This window comes from Astatotilapia calliptera, chromosome 9 (assembly GCF_964374335.1).
Source record: "Astatotilapia calliptera chromosome 9, fAstCal68.1, whole genome shotgun sequence".
NCBI lineage: Eukaryota > Metazoa > Chordata > Actinopteri > Cichliformes > Cichlidae > Astatotilapia > Astatotilapia calliptera.
In genome coordinates, this window is record NC_137430.1 from 18,965,297 (window position 1) to 18,985,804 (window position 20,508).

At 39.1% G+C, this 20,508-nt stretch overlaps 1 protein-coding gene across 3 annotated transcripts; it reads left to right on the forward strand.

The window, feature by feature from the left end:
• Positions 1-152: 152 nt before the first annotated feature.
• LOC113028997 (fms related receptor tyrosine kinase 3) lies at positions 153-9,278 on the forward strand. Of its 3 annotated transcripts, none has more exons than XM_026179539.2 (24): positions 153-235; positions 842-915; positions 2,556-2,707; positions 2,786-2,910; positions 3,021-3,132; positions 3,349-3,491; positions 3,705-3,883; positions 4,044-4,182; positions 4,264-4,441; positions 4,557-4,657; positions 4,762-4,876; positions 4,955-5,160; positions 5,253-5,356; positions 5,439-5,574; positions 6,211-6,315; positions 6,396-6,506; positions 6,659-6,815; positions 6,920-7,032; positions 7,147-7,286; positions 7,582-7,704; positions 7,797-7,908; positions 7,996-8,095; positions 8,312-8,417; positions 8,516-9,278. In XM_026179539.2, exons 1-24 carry the CDS (start codon positions 208-210, stop codon positions 8,732-8,734), a joined length of 3,078 nt encoding a protein of 1,025 aa, XP_026035324.2. In that variant the 5' UTR covers positions 153-207; the 3' UTR covers positions 8,735-9,278. The 3 variants fall into 3 exon arrangements, with proteins under 3 accessions (XP_026035324.2, XP_026035325.2, XP_026035326.2); XM_026179540.2 differs by having other exon boundaries at positions 7,165-7,286; XM_026179541.2 differs by having other exon boundaries at positions 5,442-5,574; positions 7,165-7,286.
• The last annotated feature ends 11,230 nt before the right edge of the window (positions 9,279-20,508 follow it).

Below are 20,508 nucleotides of genomic sequence, written 5' to 3' on the forward strand. Positions count from 1 at the left end.
AAAACACGCAGAAAAAAATGATTGTACTTCCATTTTTTTAAATCTCCAACAATAACGAGAAAACAGTAGTTTCTCGCGTGTATATTTTAGGCTCTCAGCGTCATCCAATGGTCTTATACTTCCTCTATTTATAAGGCACATACGGGCGTCTTGTACGCCAGTCTAGCCACAGAGTGAGCATGTAAAGCAGCCAGAAAATACGCATCAATGCCAAGGCACCAAAATATGATTGCGGGTGAGTAAGACTCTTTCAAATCCCTGTTTTGTGGCCTGAATTATTGCCACTGAAGTAGTGCAACTTTTAGCTTCACGTTTATCATTTAACAGTTAGGGTTCAAAAATTAAAAATGGCGTGTTATAAATAAATATTCAGATATAAAATATTGGGTTGACATCAAGATCTAAATTTTCAGTTTGAGGAACTTCAAGGCTCAGCAGCGACTGACAAGTGTTAAGGCTCACATTTGTAGTTCATATAAGGTGACGGTGATGATGATCTCAGGAAGAAAATAAATATCAGAAATAATAGGTAAAAACACGCAGATTACACTTTGTGTGATTTTTATAGTTTAGAAGTGTTTAACATTTCTAATTTAATATAATAAAAAAAACTCTACTGTGCCATTAATACATTCACAGGAAACACTTAACACATCAGTTCATTTGTCCTCATGACTGTGTTGCTTTGCGCTTTTTTCAGATTTGCTTATTTGCTTATGCTGTATTTTCTTTGAAATTAAATAATCAATTCCTGTTTCACTTGTTATTTTCCAGTAAATTTCTAATAATTCGGGAAATGTGCATTTGTTTGAACTGAAGTTTTCATTTTCTGTATCTCCAGCTGTTCTGCTGCTGTGTGCTGTTGGGGCACTGTCTGATGATGGGAAGACCCCACCATGTGTGCCCAGTTATGAAGTAAGAGCTGCTTTAACTGGAAAATAATGGGGGAAAACGGCACAATTTAGTAGGTGCTGCACAATTGCTGAACTGACACATAGTAACTGTAAATAATATATGCACAAACCATTAGAATTCCAATATGAAGTAATTGAACTAACTAACCAACTAACCAACTAACTAACTAACTAACTTTTTTGTATAAACAAAAGAAAATATTCTTCAAACTTTGTGTAGCTGTATCTTATTTTCACTAATGACAGTGTCAGTGTTTTATGAGTATGCAAAAACAAAAAAATGCAGAGCAACAAGATGATCTAAAACGTCACAGGGGAAATGGCACTCCTGTTTCATTTCTTGAAATCTGTCACTTTGTCCCATTTCAGTAAAAACTCTGAGTCCAAATTTTATTCCATTATAAAAGTAAATGTACATTTTTTTAACCAGTTCATAGTTTAATATTTTCACACATGTAGTTGTGTGAAAAATAAAGTATACCCGCTTTCGTTTCCAAGGTTTTACATGACAGGACAAATTAAAATAATCATTTGACCCTTAGCAGTGACATTATTTGTTTAACAAATACTGAGTCAAATTCAGAAGCTGTGTTTAAAAAATATAATTAGACCCCCAAGATTTAACAGCAATAGCTTTAATAATAGTTTTCTGTGTGAGGTCATCAGTCATTTTTATAGCCCAAATTATCACCCCTACACCACCATGCTTCACAGTTGGTATGAGGTGTTGGTGCTGATATGGTGTGTTTAGTTTTTCATCATATGTGGTGCTGTGCATGACGACCAAACGTCTCCACTTTGGTCTCAACTGCCCAGTGGACATTGTTCCAGAAGTCTTGGTTCAGATGTTCAGATTTGTGCAACTTTGCAAAGCTAAGCTGTGCTGCCATGTTCTTTTTAGAGAGACGAGGGTTTCTTCAGTCTTTTTCTAATTGTACCGTCGTGAACTTTAATAATTAAAATGTTAACTGAAGCCAATAGAGACTGACATGTAGCTCACAAGCTTCTTGCTGATTCTGAGGTTTGCACTGTCTGAATTTGGGGTGAATTTGCTGGGACGTCACTCCTGGCAAGATTGGCAACTGTGTTGACTGTTTTCCACTTGTAAATAGTCTTTCTCGCTGTAGAGTGATGGATTTCAAATGGCCGAGTAACCCTTCCCAGATTGATTGGGAGCAACAATTCCTTCTCTGAGATGATTGTTGATGTTGTTACACTTTCACGCCCCAATTCTCCAGACCAGAAAACCACTGAAACATTTGTTACATTTATTACAGGTGCTCATGATTACTAAAGATCAGCACTTGGCTGCTACTTACCCTCTTAAATCCTGTGGAAGTAATAAATAGTTACTTTGGTTTTTATACAATTCTTCTCCATTTTTGCTTTATTTTTCTTAAATAACTATATAGTCTAATAATTTCTGTGTTTTTATTTTGTCTTAATATGTAAACATAAATAATGTTCATGCTTGGTTTGGTGATTAACAATCTCTCAGCTTTTATTACAACTTCAGACAATTAATTGCTAAATCAACCTTTTTATGTGTTTTTGTAAAGCATTTTTTTAACATCTTGCCATCAGTGATTATTTTATTGCTGCTTAATAAAGGAGGATTAAATGGTGGGTCTTGTTTTTCAGGCAGCATGTTTGACACCAGCTGATTATCAGAATCCATCTGGTCCCATCACCAAAGTTTTGGCTGTGGGTATGAAACTCATCATCTCCCTGGAGTTCCTCGCTGGATCTCTTGTTTGCCACTGGATCAGAGGAGAAGACCGAGTAATGACAGCGTAAGTGACTGTCTGTGTTTCTGTTTGTGTGCTTTATCTTTTTATGTAATTAAACTGAGATGTTTCTTTTAACCTCAGCAGAAATGGGAGTCAGTCCATGGTCACATCACCGCTTTCTGAGACAGATTCAGGGGAGTACACTCTGACGTGTAAATCCAACAATGTCACCATGTTCTCCACGACTGTGATTCTTCATGTAATGAGTGAGTAACAGCTTCTCACCTTCTTTCTTCTATAATACTCACACAATCTCTGTTTGATCATAAATTAGTGATAATAAAAAATGAAGTTAACTGTTTTCTTTGTTGTTTAGAACGTCCAACAAAACCACAGCTGATGCTCGATGGTGTTGACGTGTCAGATACTTCCCCGCTTTTTAAGTGCATCTCTGAGGGTTTCCCCAAACCCACAATCAAATGGTCTGGGTAAGATGTTGTCCTTTACATTTGTATGTAAACTTTAGAATAGCAGCACTTCTTAATGTCTGATTTTAGACTGAATCATTTGGAGAGATGCTTTATTTTGGTGGGTGGTTGGGATAAATGGGTATTAGACAAGCTTTGATAATAATGTTTGTCAAAGACACAGCGCTCTGAAAATATAATTTTACAGCACTAACATTTTTCTCTCTGTTTGACCAGTAACAAGGATGAACAACAGAGTTTAAAGGGAAGCGACAGAAAGACAGAGCGCACAATATCAAGCACTGAATATTATAATAGAGCAATGATGTGCTGTGCAACCAATGCTGAAGGACAAGAGTGCTCCCAACTGTATGACTACGGTAACTGGATTTAAATTAATTCATAACAAATTTAATACATCCATAATGAATTTATCCATAAATTATTACAGGAGTTAATTTCAGTAAAATTTGGTTCAAATACTTGAAAAAACAATGTTTACTCAGACATTAACTAACTGATCTCAGAGAAGCAAATGACAAATTCTGCCTGAAAAATATATTTTTGACTTGAGGCCCTGATGTGTGTTTCAGACTTACAGAGCAGCGTAATGAACAAAGATGAGGTATCTACTGTCACCCTGAGCGAAGGTCAGTCTCTGCTGCTTCGCTGCAGAGTAAAGGGATACAGTCTGAGATCACCTGTGTGGGAGAAAGGAGGAAAACACCTCAATGCCAGGACACTGTCACGTAAACCAGAGAAGGAGGAGGAGGTACAGTAATGTCCTGTAATCAGGGAGAGTTTCCTTAAACTTTCTTGTTATGTTTGTCTGAAAACTGACCGACCTTTTTAATATTCCTCAGTCTGAGACAAAAAGTACTTCACTGATAATCATCCTGCAAATGATCATTATTATGGGGTTTTTCTTCCAGATGTGCATTAAAAATGACTCACATTTCGGTGTTCAGATGGCCTACCTGTCCATCAGATCAGTGAGAAAGGAGCACAACGGCACATACACCTGCACGAGTGAAAATAAAAACTCAAAGTCTGTTCATGTTAATGTCTCAGGTCAGTAGACTTCATTTCATGTCATTATTATTTGAAACTGTTCCCACTGAATAAATCTGGTTTATTCTTGTGTTTCCTCAGATGAAGGTTTCCTCTCTGCACAGCTGGATGAGACCAAGATCATATCAGCTCAGGAGGCATCCAGCACCTGCTTGCAGGCCACTGTTTCCTACCATCCTGTTCTCCAGTACTGTTCCTGGGAGACTCCTGACAAAAACAGGACTAAATGTGTCAGGGAGACATGGGTAACACAGCACAGGTACTTCAATGACGCAAACTGTCATCATGTGGAAGTGTAAAATTATCCATTCATTCACGTTTTTCATGATCAGTGTAATCATGTGATATGAGGACTGTAATGAACTGTTTCTCAGGACTGTGAAGCTTTGTGATCCACTCATATCAGGAGATTATAAGTTACACCTGGAGGCTGGAGGACAAAAGGAAACAAAGATCATATCAGTGTGTGTTGTAGGTGGGTTAATGTAACCTTTGTTACAGTTGTATTATTACTTAAATTTAATTATCATTTATATTTAAAATGTGAGAATGTTTGAGATCATCTGATTTTTGTTCCAGATGAACCAAAGTTCAACTTCTTGTTTAATAAGGATGATGGTACCCTCAACCTTGAGACTGTCAGTCTGGTGCCAGCAAACTATACCTGGATGTTTTGCTCTAAGTTCAATGACAGGTATGATTACCTGCACAGCCGTTCAGCTCAGAGCATTTTAGCTCTGATTATTTAAACTCCTTTTACTTTGTTTCACAGCTGCAGTGAAATTGACTCATCCTGGGATGAGGTCCCAAATGCATTTCAAATAGATTCTGATGTTTCCTGCTATAAGCCGATCAAGAGCTTAGTGAGCAAAGACGTGTTAAAAGGAGACCAATTCAGGTTTTGTCTGACAAACTCAGTTGGCTCCTGGTGCAAAACCCATTACATGATCATCCCACCTACACCTCAGCCCTCTATTGGTAATAACAAGTCTCATGAATATATTTACTGAAAATATTTGATGAAAAAAAAAATCTAAAAGTTGCTCACATTGTTTTGTTTTGTTTTTTAGGTAAGCCACCTGAGAAGAACTCCTTCCTGCTGACAGTATGTGTGGTTCTGGCTCTGGCTTTGACACTCGCCATCATGGTGCTCACGTATTTTGTCAAAAAGAAGGTAAATATAAATAAGGTGTATCAGCATACATATAAATGCAAACACACACAAAGACGTGACACCAAACCTTTTGTGTTTCCAGCAGAAACCTCAATATCAGCCTCAGCTTCAGATGATCCAGATGACTGGACCCAGTGATAATGATTACATCTACATCAACTTCAAGGACTTTGAGTATGACAGGAAATGGGAGTTTCCCAGGGAGAACCTTGAACTGGGTATGAAGTACACCAAGTTACAGGGTTAAATATATGCATCAACACATAAAGGCAATGTAAAGTTTTACACTCAGTCAGTAAGAAGAAGTTTAAAAGAACATTTAAATATATGTAAAATTATTGATTTAGCTGCTAGCAGACCTCCGAAACCAAAGAACAAGAAGCCCTTCAAATGGTAGCAAGACGTACTTGAGGGCTTGCAAAAGACTGAAGCAGAAAAAGAGGAAAAAAGTTCTTCTACATAAATGTGTTATCTGTGAAATATTCAGACTTTCCTCTTTTCATTTTTTTATGAAGAGTTTTACCTTTCTGGGCCTCAAAGTGTTGTCTGAACTCAGCAATACACCACGTTTAAAGAGGAAATGTCTCTTTGCCGGAACTTCTAACCAGATAGATATGTGAAACATATGAAGGGGCCCCAACAGGACACCTCTAAGAGGCCACAACTCTTTGGTTTAATTTTGCAGAACAATCATTTGTCTTTAGTTTTGTTTTGTTTTTTTAATGGCATAAGCTCAATCTAAAAACTAACTTAATGTGAACACTTTTTCCCTCATATTTCATGACAACGTGTTGATAAACGTAGTCAATTTAATATACAAAACAGACTTTTGAGTGTTTTTCTGTCCTCCTCAGGTAAAGAACTGGGCTCTGGAGCTTTTGGCATGGTGGTCCAGGCTACAGCTTATGGCATCAAAAAGCCAGGAGTCTCGCAGAAGGTGGCTGTTAAGATGCTGAAAGGTTGGTATTTGTTTCATGAGAAATGCAGAGCGTTAAAAGGGTTTTACCTAAAAGTGCTAATCTTGTACTTGACTCTGCAGAAAAACACCAGTCTATGGAGAAGGAGGCTTTGATGTCAGAGCTCAAGATGCTAACTCACATCGGACACCATGCCAACATTGTCAACCTGCTCGGTGCATGCACAGACTCTGGTGCGTTTAACGCAGCAGATCACACACATGCACAATAGTCATCAAACTTGGGCTCTTTCAGATGAGACCTACTGCCCTGGTTTCTGATTATTTGATGCTGTATATTAATGTCAAACAGAAGTTTTAAAATAACCTAATTTCCCTTCATCTAGGACCAGTATACCTGATTTTCCAGTACTGCTGCCATGGAGACCTGCTGAATTACTTAAAAAACAACTGTGAACGTTACCACAAGTCTGTCACCGACGCTTTTGACAAAGACCGTTTCAGAAGCCTCTACCACAACCTGCAGCTCAGGAAATGCCCCAGGTGAGACATGTTTCTGTATCAGTGCTGCCTTTTGTTTATTTGTTAAATTATTCTCTGCGAAGTTTGTTTGGCATTACAGTTGTGTTACATTTGTCTTTTCTCAGTGCGCTGGAAGCACCAGTAGATAATTACGTGCCTATGTACACCACTAACACAAGGGGGCAGGAGGACATCGCGCTCCTTACCATCAACTCTGACGACGTGGACAGCTGTGAAGGTGAGAAATGTGATATAAAGCCAGCAGAGCATACACGTTATCATGGTGAAAAAAAACACGTTTAAAAAAAGGTGTATGTGTGAACAGAGGTTGACACACTACTGTGAAATTCAGAACACAATTTATCTGCAGACCCAGAGAGCTTTGAAACCTCAGACGAGCAGACGGAAGACCTGGAAGCCCTGACCTTTGATGACCTGCTGAGCTTTGCCTTCCAAGTAGCAAGAGGCATGGAGTTCCTCTCCTCCAAGAATGTAGGCGGCAAACACCAGACAAACATCTGTCACCCAGCCTCTCTGCAGAAACATATTTAGTCTTTTTTGTTCCTCTGTGTTGATGATTAATTTAGACCTATATTGGCAGACCAAACCTGAAACACCTGTGTTAGTTTCTTAGTTCTTTGCATTTTGTCATAATATATCTATATTTAGGAGATTTGGAATTTTATAAACCGCACAGTTCAAGGGGAAATTATTTAAATATAACTAAAATTGCATATCCAAATAAATACACAAAACATATGCTGATGACTGCTCCTTTTGTCTGCAGTGTATCCATCGGGACCTGGCAGCTCGAAATGTCTTAGTGACAAACGGCAGGCAGGTGAAAATCGGTGACTTTGGACTCGCCCGGGACATCGACAACGACTCCAACTACGTCGTGAGAGGAAACGTATGTTGGATGATCCTTTGGTCATTTTATATTATTCACTGACTCTTATGTTAATCCCTGTGGGTGGGTGACTGAGCCCTGCTGTCTCACAGGTGCGTTTGCCAGTAAAGTGGATGGCTCCTGAGAGCATCTTTCAGGGAATGTACACCATGAAGAGCGATGTCTGGGCTTACGGCATTCTGCTCTGGGAGATCTTCTCACTCGGTAACTTTCACAAACATTAACTCATTGTGAGCAGCACATTCAAAAGATAAACAATCAGTTCTAACGTCTCAATGATGTTTGTCGCAGGTGTCACTCCATATCCGGGCATAAAGGTGGATCATATGTTCTATTCAATGATTGAGAGAGGATTTAAGATGGAGTGTCCATACTATGCCAACGAAACTGTGTAAGTCTCATCTTAAATGTTTCATAAATGTACTAGGTTGTTTTAAGAAAACTATTATTTTAGGATTCAAATAAAGACAGAATCACATTAATACATCAGTAAAAGTCAAAAATAATACTCCATTTCTGTTCTGTTTTGAAACTTTAGCTATTCTGGACTTTTAAATATAATTTTTGCTTTTATTAAGTCAGTAGTGTTGTGAATGTTCTTCTGCAGGTACGGGATGATGCATAAGTGTTGGGCCCTGGCTCCTGCTAACCGCCCCTCTTTCTCCAAGTTGGTGTCCTTTCTGTGTGACCTGCTCCTAGACCAAGAGGAGAACGTAGGCCTTAAAGAAAATCTCAATATTTGTGTTAAATTATACTCCAACATATATGTGAATGTAGCAGCGTAATCACTATCAACATTCACTTTTTGCAGCTCTACCAAAACACAATCAATCAGACTTGCAGCGACTACCAGAATGCGTCGACCATCGTTGACATGTCTGCCTTGACCAAAGCAAGTGAAGAAAAGAAAACCCAGGCCACCAATGACTACTGTCAAACCTGCGCCACTGAAGAAAAGAGAGCAGAAACATGTGACGGAGACACTGTGGCAGCTGAGAAGGAGCTTCTGAAACCATCCGATGCAGAGTGATCGCCTTTATACCTTTATTTTTATCCGTATATCCAACAGCGTGCATAACAATACTGATAAAATGGTACTAACCTAAGATTTTAGAGTAGAATGTACTTGCTTTATATTATATTCAAGGATAGCAAGCAGTTTTGTTTTTAAAGTTTTAAAGTTTTTTTTAATTTTGTGCAGTTTTTATTGTGCAGCTACAAAATACAATTAATTATGAAACTAAAATATTCAGAGGAATGTACTTTAGAGATGTAGCTATGGAAAAAAGATTTCTCCATTATGTTTATATGAAGACTCAGGAATTTATTACATGTTGCATATATTTTGTTATACATGGCAATGTAACGTCTATGTTTTTTTGAATGCATTTATACACCAGCAGAGAATGCAAGCATTATATTTTTTGTACACATTTATTTTTTTCATAATAAACTTTCTTTATATATTTTACTGGAACTTTTACACTATATTACATTTTATCTACAACATTTTATCTTCCAGAATTACACCTGCAATAAAATGTACTTTAAATAAAGAAACTAATTTGGCCATGCCTGGTGTTTCCTCGGCTGTTTTATTCGAGTCTTGTCAAAGAAATAACAATCAGAATTTTTTTCATAAGAATTTCACAGGAAAATACTTTTTATATATACAAATTGTATTTTTCTCTTTAATGGTTTTGTGTTATACTAGAGTACAACACATTCAGAGTGAAAACAAACTGTGCCTGACTTTACAAATTAAGATTTGTTGGAAAAACCACTGATCAGGTACTAAAATCTGATGTTCCTAAGCTGTGGTCTGTGTCCCCCAGGACTGTGAGGCCAAGCGCAGCTCCAGTGTCATCATTAAATATGTGATGAGCATGATCATCAGCCTTCTGACAGAATAGTGTTTTTCTTAACAACCTTGCCCTGATTGTAAACAAGACTGAGGAGCTGACTGTGGGTTTCAGGGTGAATAGGGAAGAGCATGCCCGTTTTTACATCAACTGAGCTCCAGTGGAGCAGGTCAGCGAGTTTAAGAGCCCCAGCTTTCTGAGGTCCTTGCATAGCAGCTCCATTCAAAGTATCCTGCTGTATCATCAGGTTTGGAAGCTGTGCTGTAGAGGAATGCAACGCTCATCAGAGAGTTTACTTATTTATTTATTTATTTGCTCTTTTGCCAGACATATGCACTTTTATTTTCGAATTTTACACGTATCTAAAACATGGTATCTTATTTTGTGGAGCTCTGTAACAAAAGTTTTTTCAGACACTTTTTACTTTTTAAAATCTGTAATGTTACAATAAAGCTGAATGTGAATCCTCAAGCACAGCAGCTATAGACAGGAGTCCACTGCTCAAAGCACCACTACGTGGAAGACACAAACATGGAGGTTTGTGTTGCCACAGCGCCACCTTGGGGAATTTCAGGAAATCCAAAAGTTAACCAGGAGATGTAATTCCAAAAATATATACCACCTTATTCACTTTAAAGATGACAAGTCAGGATGAATTTCAGTTAAAGTTTAAAATATTTGTAAGTGTTTCATATAATGCTAAAGGTCGAAGCTGCTGCCTGTGATGACAGGGGATAAAGGCAAAGCGAGCAGATCCTGACAGACTCATCACAAAGGGAAGGATATGCTGGCTCAGCCCATCGCTCCTACGCAGCAAAACAAAGGAATAAATCAATCATAAAATCACAGTAGAACAAATGAATAATGACTCCTAGTCAAGATGATCTTGGCCTAACAGACACTATAAAATTCAATAGAATTTGCAAAAGGATCAGATTCTTCTGATTACAAACAAAGAAAACACATACAGGAACATCAGTCACACACATGGAAAACATCTGGGTTCACAAAAGAGAAGAAAAAAAAAGAAAATAATTTTTAATAATTATATTATATTTTTTAAATTATTATATTATATTATATTATATTATAAGCATATAAATCTCAGTGTATTTTACTGTATGTAGTAACCATTTGTGCATCGTATAATATTTTTGGCTTTTTAAACACTATTTTTCTTATTTAATGTGCTGTTGTAACCAGTGAGTTTCCACAGTGTGGGATTGAATGAAATGTCTTTTTATTGAATGTTCTAACTTTAAATGTGTGGGTATCCCAAGTGTGCAAGCAGGTCTGAAGAGAAGCTCTTAGTGAAACCATCAACTCAGTATCAACAAACCATAAACCCATCACTCAAAATGAGCCTTGCCCCACATTAAAAGGCAGACCATAAAAGTGACTCTAGCATGAAGAGCGACTCATTCATTCAGTTTATTTTTAAATAAATAATTATGTTACCTCAGAAAGATCCTCCTGATTGAGGATTCCTATGGAAAGTGAAACAGTGTAGTTTCCATTTACGACAGAGAGGCACACTGGGATAATTTCCCATCTTTTGCAGATCATTTAATCATTTAATTTGGAAATGGCACAGTCAGTGTTACTCAGATGTGTACAATATGACCTTGAGTATGTTTTGTTTTGCTTTGTGGCCAGCTAGTTCTATCAGGATCTTTTAAGCTGATTAACTAGATTACATTTTTTTTCTTTCAGACTCTGTCTTGTAATCAAACATTTATTTCTAAGATTAAGCTGTAAGTAATTACTTGTATTTTCCTTTGTGGTGTTCACTGTGAGTGTGTGAAGATGGAAATAAAGATGTAAAAGAATTCTGCATGAAAGTTCACCTTTTCAGTGCTGCATCTTCAACTGGATGTGCTAACTACGTCTTAAATCATCTTGCTAAGGAGAGTGAGAGTGTGTCCTCCAGGCTCACAATTCATTATGAGAGACTTCTATGTTGATGACGCTGTCACAAGCATAGCAGATGTGGATGAAGCTGTTCAGCTTGCAAAAGAAGCCCAAAAGTTCTGTGCTATGGGTTTACTGTGACTAAGCAAAGTTGTGCATAGTCGTAGTGCTTGAGCGTAAAACCATCTGAGCGTGCAACTGAACCAAAGGCTCTTGATCTCATCTTTAATGATCCATCACTGTGAAGAGCCTTAAGAACCCACTTGGACATTGAATCAGACAGTTTCAGTTTCTATACCTTTCTGAAGGATCAACCAGAAACCCGACGTGGCATACTCTCCACAGCTGCCTCTCTTCATGAATCATTAGGGCTTGTTGCTCCTTTCCTGCTAACTGGGAAGAGGGTGTTTCAAGAAATTGTAGGCATTTCACAGGCTGGGATGTCCCACTCATCAGTTAACCTCAACCAGTCTGAAGATGCTGGAAGAGTGATCTGGCATTTGGAGAAAATCACATGCCTCACTGCTATGTATCAACTGACTTTGGAAAGATCAAATGGTTATGGCCAGTGTTAATATTTGAGACACGTGAATGAAAATGGATCTCTTAATTGTGATCTGGTCGTGTCAAAGTCCACTGGAGCTACATTCAAGGCTGTGACAATCCCCAGGTTAGAGCTGACTGCTGCTGTTGTGTCCATCGCAGCAAGCACTGCTCTAAAGGAAGAACGTGGAATTTCAGGGATTGATTAATATTTCTGTACAGACTCCAAGGTTGTACTAGGGTACAGCAACAACAAACCATGTCGTTTTCACATATTTGTATTGAATAGGATTCAGAAAACTCATCTCAGTACAACTACTAAGCAAAGGTGATATGTCTCCACTAACAAGAATCCTGCAGACCTTGCTTCCGGAGGTTCAAGTGCAAGCAAGCTTCTCACATAAAACTGGTTTACTGGACCCAAGTTCCTATGGGAGAAAACAGTGCCTCCATCTGCAGAGGTAATCCCAGAAATCTCACTTGGGTGACCTGAAGTTAAAAAGGTTCAAACACTAAATGTGCAGACTGCACATTTCTGTCTCTCTCATCCAGATCAGATTAACTTCATTATGAATGCTCTCCATTCAAGCCATGTAGGAGGTGTGTGGGAGAGACAGATCAGAACAGGAAGGAATGTACTTCGGTCCAATCTTCCACCCTCACGTGAAAGATTGGATGATGCCAGTGTCTATTGTGGACAGTCGTCTACTCACTGTGGATAGCCTAAATGATGCAGATGGTCCTGAACCACTTACTCCCAATCACATACCATGAAACCATGAAACACACTTAGTCTTACCACCTGGAATCCAACACCATCAGAGAGGACATTCAATTCAATTTTATTTATATTGCGCCAAATCACAACAACAGTCGCCTCAAGGCGTTTTATATTGGACAGTAGATCATACAATAATAGATACAGAGTAAAACCCAACAATCATATGACCCCCTATGAGCAAGCACTTTGGCGACAGTGGGAAGGAAAAACTCCCTTTTAAGAGGAAGAAACCTCCGGCAGAACCAGGCTCAGGGAGGGGCGGGGCCATCTGCTGCGACCGGTTGGGGTGAGGGAAGGAAAACAGGATAAAGACATCCTATGGAAGAGAGACAGAGATTGATAACAGATATGAGTCAATGCAGAGAGGTCTATTAGCACATAATGAGTGAGAAAGGTGACTGGAAAGGAAAAACTCAATGCATCATGGGAATCCCCGAGCAGCCTACGTCTATTGCAGCATAACTAAGGGAGGATTCAGGGTCACCTGGTCCAGCCCTAACGACATGCTTTACCAAAAAGGAAAGTTTTAAGCCTAATCTTAAAAGTAGAGATAGTGTCTGTCTCCCAAATCCAAACTGGAAGCTGGTTCCACAGAAGAGGGGCCTGAAAACTGAAGGCTCACATGCATAGTTCTAAGAGGTGGTGTCACATTCAGTAGCAGAGCAATTCTGGCCCTGCTGGAGGAGAATATCTCTCTATTATTGCAACTAGACAATGCTGGCGTGTTTCTAGAAGTGATCTGAAAGCTGGTCACAGAGTCATCAAAAGGGGAGATGATCTTTCACGGACTGAGTGGAGATTAGCCATAGTTGTAGAAACGGTGGCTGATTAAGATGGACTTGTGAGGAAAGTTAAGATTCGTCTTGTGGAACAGAAAATGAGAAAGGAGGGACAACATTCTGGCAAGCTGAAGACTGATCTTGCTCTTAGAGGCTGTTTAACGCAATGACTATAGTTTTTACTGTATGAAGACTTTATGTGTGGACTTTATCTGCATAAATAATTCTATTTCCAGTGTGTAAAAAGCCTTGTGGTTAAAGGTCATTTTGTGTTTAAAATCATTAGTGTTATATATCTCTTTTTTGTTAGAACACTTGTGATTTGGTGGGAGTGTAAATGACCTTTGAATGCTCAGACTTTTTTGAGTAATACTTCACATATATTTGTTTTAATAAAAAAAATATTGTGTTTACTATATGGTTAACATGATGTTTTTATATTCAAACATTTGGGAATTAAGTCTCCTGCCTGGCATGTCTGGACACCATCATGGTGATTAACCTATTTAATCTCCTCGGGGTTAAATTCCCCTGTAGGTGGCGCTGTGGCAGCAACAAATTTTCCCTTCGGTATGCGAGAATGAAAATTTGGAGGCAGAGAAACATGACTGCAGGTAAGTCAGAGTATTTAAATGTTCCTCAGAATTGATGGTAATCACAGACTTGCAATCAAGATTTTCATAGTTGGTCGGAGCTAAATGTTGAGTTATGAAGCATTTTGTCAATAACACTCAGCTGTCCTTCAGAAATGCAGTCTAAGAACCTGAGATAGGCCTATTGTGACGAACTGATTTGTGTTCTTCATTCTTCATACAATGTCATTGTTTGTTTTGAATTTTTAGTTTAACATTAAAATACACCATAATGACTATTGTGCGTACTTATGACTGAGAAGAGCAATTTTGTCATAATGATGCATTTTTTTTCCTTTATGTGGTTTTTCCCACTGATGTTTATATATTTATTTAGATGTTTCAATAATAGTTTCAACTATTACAAGATTATTAACTACAAGAAAGAACTGCAAACAATTACCAACTAAAGATTCAGTTTTCTGTCTCTCCAGCTGTTTTGCTGCTGTGTGCTGTTGGAGCGCTCTGCTCTGATGATGTGAAGACTCCAGTCTGTGTATCCAGTCATGAGGTAAGAGCTGTTTTAACTAAACACTGAATTGTTTGATAAGCCCCTGTTGAACAGTCAAACTGATACAGTATGGCATTGATCTAGAGATCTTTCCACCAGTGATTATTTCACTGTTCCTTAATGAAGGAAGGTTAAATGTTGGCTCTGGTTTTTCAGGCAGTATGTTTGCTACCAGCTGATTATCTGAATCCGTCCCATCAGCAAAGAGTTGGCTGTGGGTAAGAAACTCATCATCTCCCTGGAGTTCCTCTCTGGATCTCCTGTCTGTTAATGGATCAGAGGAGAAGACCGAGTAATGACAGCATAAGTGACCGTCTGTGTTTCTTTGTGTGCTTTTATCTTTATACACTGATAAAAGCTATTTTGGAGAGAGGTATATATAATCTATGCAAATCATATAAAATTTACTCTATTATTGCACTCAGCCAAGGAATTATAAAGTAATGGGTTTATTATACCCTTTTCTTAAGAGTAACAACATTACATTAAAAAATGCAGTAAAATATACCCCCAAACCGTGAGTCTTATGTTCCTAATTTGCCATGCGCCAGACCGCGCTTTTTGACTGAGCGGGACTGCAAGAAAATTCTGGGGGGGGTTTTCGGCTTCCATCGAACCCGATCGAACCACAGAAGTGAAGGTAAGCTATTTACACAGGGTGAATAATATATAATAGCGCATACAAATGGTAATTTTTGAAGTGATGAGCTATTACACTTTACTTGCATTGCTTAGGTCTGTGTAATGCACCATTACTTGAAATGAAACTTTTAATCTGTTGCTGTCTGTTAACTGTCTAGACAACTGCTGGTAAGTTGCAATGAAATGTGTTCGTGGTGCGGTTTTTATCAGTCAGCATGCATGACCAGTCCCGGACTGGTAATCGGAACACTGAGGTCGTGTCCAAATTCATGGGCTGAATCCTCCTGAGGACCCGGCCTTCGTGGGCTATGTGGGCCGGGTCCTCAGAAGGTCGGGTAGGCCGGATGTAAACCTACGTTTAACCTGAGTAGCGAAAGACAGCAGTGATCTGAAAATGATGTGCCGGGAGTTGTGCCGTTCTCGGCGGCTCTAGTGACCCTCGAGCTCCCGGCTAGCTATCGAGCTGGTGGGTAACAGACGTCTCCGAAAACCTCGAAGCACTTTTGCAAATATGCGATATCTTGATAAACCGAGCAGATATTTGAAGTTTACACACCCTCATTCTCGGCTGAAAATATGTTAAAAGTTTATTATATGACCCAGAAAGAATAATAAGAGTAATTTTAAAACTTAGTAGTGGCCGCCATTGCCGGAAACTGGAGTTTGGCTGGGCCGCGCTATGAATTCTGGGATATGGTGGGCCATGAGGGACACACCCGACCCATCCTTCAAATTCGGGGAAAAGGAGGACACATTGGTCAGCCTTCGGCGCGACGCTGTGACGTAATCGGTCTACAAATGCGTCCCGGGAGGATGCAGCCCATGAATTTGGACGCCCCCAATAATTACAATCGCGGTCTTTGCAAACTACTTTCCTGCCTTGATGGAAAAGAAAATGGACGTCAGACGATTTTTAATTATTATTTTTTTTGAGAAAGGAGAGCGGCAATCCTTAAGTTGTGGTGGCTCTGCTTCTGGGTAAACACATAAAGCAGGTAAACAAACTTAAATCCGGTATGTCTTTGAGATTCTATGAACACTGGTAAATGGACTGATTCTTATGTAGCGCTTTTCTACTCTCCCGGAGTACTCAAAGCGCTCTATACAACATGCCTCATTGCCATCAAACACGACTGTTGGGCAGATTATTCCCAACAGTCGTGTTTTAAAACTCTTAAAAAACAGCTGTTGCATCCGTCTGCTTCTCCCCATTGATCTTCACTGTAGCTCATCATCCCGGAGAGCTCACTGAAAGCTTTCTCCCAGCTGTAACTGGCGGCTTTGTTTTAGCAGCACCAGAACTTTCTGAAAAAGCTCTGAAGCATGTTTGCTTGTATTTAAAAATGTGCGCAGCAGTAGTCGATTGTTCTGTCATGCAGATACCGCTTTGCTCCCGTATCTGCTTCATAATCCGCTCAGCTGTTCGCACTGCGGGGAAACACTGGGACACAGCAGCATCATGAACTCCAGCTGTAGGGAGATTTTTCAGCAGCAAAACGAATAAAGCCAACGCGAAACGATCAGTAAAAAACAAAGACTGCTCTGAGAGTTTGAATTATTAACTGTATTTATTGATGTGTGGTTAAAGAGTATCTTACTCATCAGTAAGTAGGGGCAGGTCCTGCCTTCCTCACCTCTGATTGGATAGTGAAAGAAATCTCCGTCCCGGGTCATCCGTGGATCGGGTTTCCTCCGAGGCGTGGGCACATATAAGCAGAGTTTTGTCTTTACCCTATAAGATTCAAAATTATTCAAAGTAACACTCAGGTATGCCGTTCAGCAGGTTAGTTACGACGTCGGGAGTAGCTTGGGAGAACAAGGAAACACAGACTGCTTCAGGTTGCTTTCCCAAAATCAACTCAAAGGTTTATTCATCAGACAACAGTTTATATAGAGGAAAAAGGTTCGTGTGTCAGCAGATTCTCAGTTCAAACCGGTACAGACCAAATAAGGAAGCGTCTTCCTGCCCTCTGAGCAAAGAAGTATCCTTTGTATAGTTTATCAGTTCAGCTACAATTTATGATTATCCCAGCGAAATACACTCCTAGACATAGAATACAGAGTTCTTTCATTAGTGAATTCTGAAACAAACCACCTGGCCTTTAACAAGCTCTTTTCTAGGAGATAAAGAAGGGAGGATGGGAATAAGGAAGTGATCTCTGTGGTATTTTCGACCTTGGTACCAGCCTGTGATTCTTACACATTAATTCTTGGGTCACAGAGAAAGAGAAAAACAACTAGTAAATGGGCCTTATTGAGTAACAGTTTTCCTGTATAATATCACTATAAAACAATATCCTGTAAATGCTACCATGGTATCAAAATATCACAACAGATAGAAAGTCTCTCCTACTTACTTATGATTAAGATACTCGCTCACGGGGCGGGACAAGTGTGTCTGAGAGAGGGAGGGCGTCTCATGGGACCATCAGTGTTTCCAACGGTCTCTGACAGAAAGTAGCTGAAGTTCCCCATGGTGTCATACCAAAATAAAAGCGGGGGGGGGGGGGGGGGGGGGGGTAAAGCTCTCAGCCTGAAATGTTGTCCCAGTCCAGGCCTGTGCATGATTGTCTGACTGCTTGTTTTAAGTTTAAAAATTAGTCAATGCTAGCTTTTTCTAAAATATTGAAATGGCAGATGTTAAAAAATAAAACAAAGTACTACTGTATCCCACTAGTATGTGTGAAAATACCCACTGTTGCTGCACCTGCGTTTAGTTTTGTGGGATCAAGTAAAATATTTTTAAATTGATTTATTATTGTATTGGGTAGTGTCAGAACATCAGTGCTTGATAATTGTTTTCATAATCATACGTCCCCAATTATTCAGCGGGCCACATATAGCAACCTGGTTCTTTTAAACACCTGGGGTCCAAATTAATTTTGAATATTATATGTCTGCGCTATAATTAGGAGCAATACGGCATGTTCTGTGAAGCATATTACATCTATGAATATGATCTATGCAGTTAATTCCATGAAGCATGCATATTAATCTATGCAATTGCAAATGCCTTTATTTTAGTGAGGTAAGTACACAATCTGTTATTTCTGCATAACAGACCCTTGTTAAAATCCAGTGGCACCAAGGTATCATACAATAAAATAATGTGATTAATACATAAGTAAAAGAAATTCCTATACATGCCCCTTCCTGATTTCTTATGTTTTAACATGTTTGTTACACTTACATGTTTCCAAATGTTAACACAGATGTTCAGAGTAAATACAGATTGTAGTTTTTTAAATGATGATTTCATTTAGTTTGGGGAAACAGCTCTCCAACTTTACCTCATGTAGAAAAAGTCATTTCCTTCTAAACCTAATAAGTGGTTTTGTCATCTAGCAAGAACTGCAGTCAAGCATTTGCAATAACTAATAAAAAAAGTACTTGGGACAATTGTGTTGGTGACAGCTTTTGTTATAATATCAATAATATTTCTGGGATACTGTTACATGTTTGCATAGACTTTTGTGGAATATGGAGACACTCCTGGCATTATATGAGCAAAGTGAGACTCATTTTTTAGGGTTGGTGGAGATGAGTGTGAAGATCCAAACAATCCCTGTCAGTGATGGAGAAGCTTTGATGAAAATATTTGGTAAAAAGTTCACCAGCATGAAGGAAATGAAGTTTCAAACTTTCCTTAGGAGGAGCCCAGCACGCCTGCTTAAAGAATAGTAAGTGTGGCGATGTGGATGCTTGCAGCGACTGCTGTATAGAGGCCATCCTGCTACACATGAAACACATCAGAGTCATAATTGTTATTTTAGTCACGTCTTTGTTTATTATCCTTATTGTTTTATTTGGGACTGTTTGCAGACATCTCAGAGAGAGGAGACACCAGCATCTGAACAGAGACTCAAACCAGCAACCTGCAGCTCCCTGCTTGGCTGCTCCAGTTTTCTCCTCACTCATGTTGCCCACCAGTGATTTCTAGCTGCCCACCCACACAGCAGGCTAGAATATGCGCTGAGCCTCAGCACCCAGTACTTGGACATGTTTTCTTTATTAAATAATGAACCAGACCCCAAAAGTAAACAGCTGTTATTGCTAGGCAACGGGAGCAGCATTTGGCGATGCAGCACCTGACATTCCTGACCATGTGGGCGGAGCATGCATGAAATGGAATGTTTAGTAGAACTGTGCAACACAAGCACTTAGTTACAGCATGTTTCATTGTATCCAGACACAGCTAGAGACACATCTACAGCAGCATCTCTGTGCAGGACAAACGACAGTTGACGAAGAAAACATCAAAAACTTCACTCCTCTACAATACGTTGGTTTATTTGTTTAAAAGGCCAAAATGAATCGAGGGAGAATGAGAAGAGGATCGGCGAGTGCTTCACCATACAATACAGTACAGCTGATTAACCTGCAAGAGGAATTTCAAATGATACAGGCTGAAAATGTCAAATTAAAAGAAGAGGCAGAAAAATCAAGAGGAGAAGCTAAAAATTCAAAGTTTGAAACTGAAGTAGTATTGCAGGAATTACTGCATGTGGGTCTCAAACTTAAAGGAGAGAAAATGGGAAAACAACAGGCAGAAAACGAGACTGAAAACATGAAGAAAGAACTGTTGGAAGCTCAAAAAGCATTGGAGGAAGAGAAAACCACAGCACAAGAAGCCAAAAATAAATATCAAACTGCAAAGAAGGAGGCAGGAAATGTGATTCAGGAATTACAGGAGGTGCGGGAAGCTTTTGAAGAGGGAAAAAGGAAAATGCAGTTGGCAACACAAGAAGCTGCAAATGTAATGGCTGAAGCTGAAACACTAAGGAAGGAATTACTGCATGTAAAGCACCAACTTGAAGAGGAGAAAAAACGTAAACACGAGGCAAAAAATGAGATTGAAAATATGAAGAAAGAATTGTTGGAAGCTCAAAAAGTGTTGGAGGAAGAGAAAATTAAAATACAGGAAGCAAAGAAAGAAATGGAAGATACAAAGAGTTACACTCAAAACATGAAGAAGGAACTGATGAAAGTGCAAGAAGAACTTGCAGAAGAGAAAATTGAGGTGAAGGCATTCAAGAAAGAAATGACCGGCTCTGCGGTGACCAGGAAAGACTGCAAAGACGCACTTAAAGAAATACGAAAGCACAAAAAGGAAGCTAAAGAGCTCCTCAAACAGAAAGTGAAA

Bases quoted from the DNA above. Each gene is read 5' to 3' on its own strand.
- LOC113028997 (XM_026179539.2), top strand. From the start codon at position 208: ATGCCAAGGCACCAAAATATGATTGCGG. The intron at 5,161-5,252 runs GTAATAACAAGT...TTTGTTTTTTAG, and splicing joins TACACCTCAGCCCTCTATTG to GTAAGCCACCTGAGAAGAAC. The intron at 7,287-7,581 runs GTAGGCGGCAAA...TTTTGTCTGCAG, and splicing joins AGTTCCTCTCCTCCAAGAAT to TGTATCCATCGGGACCTGGC.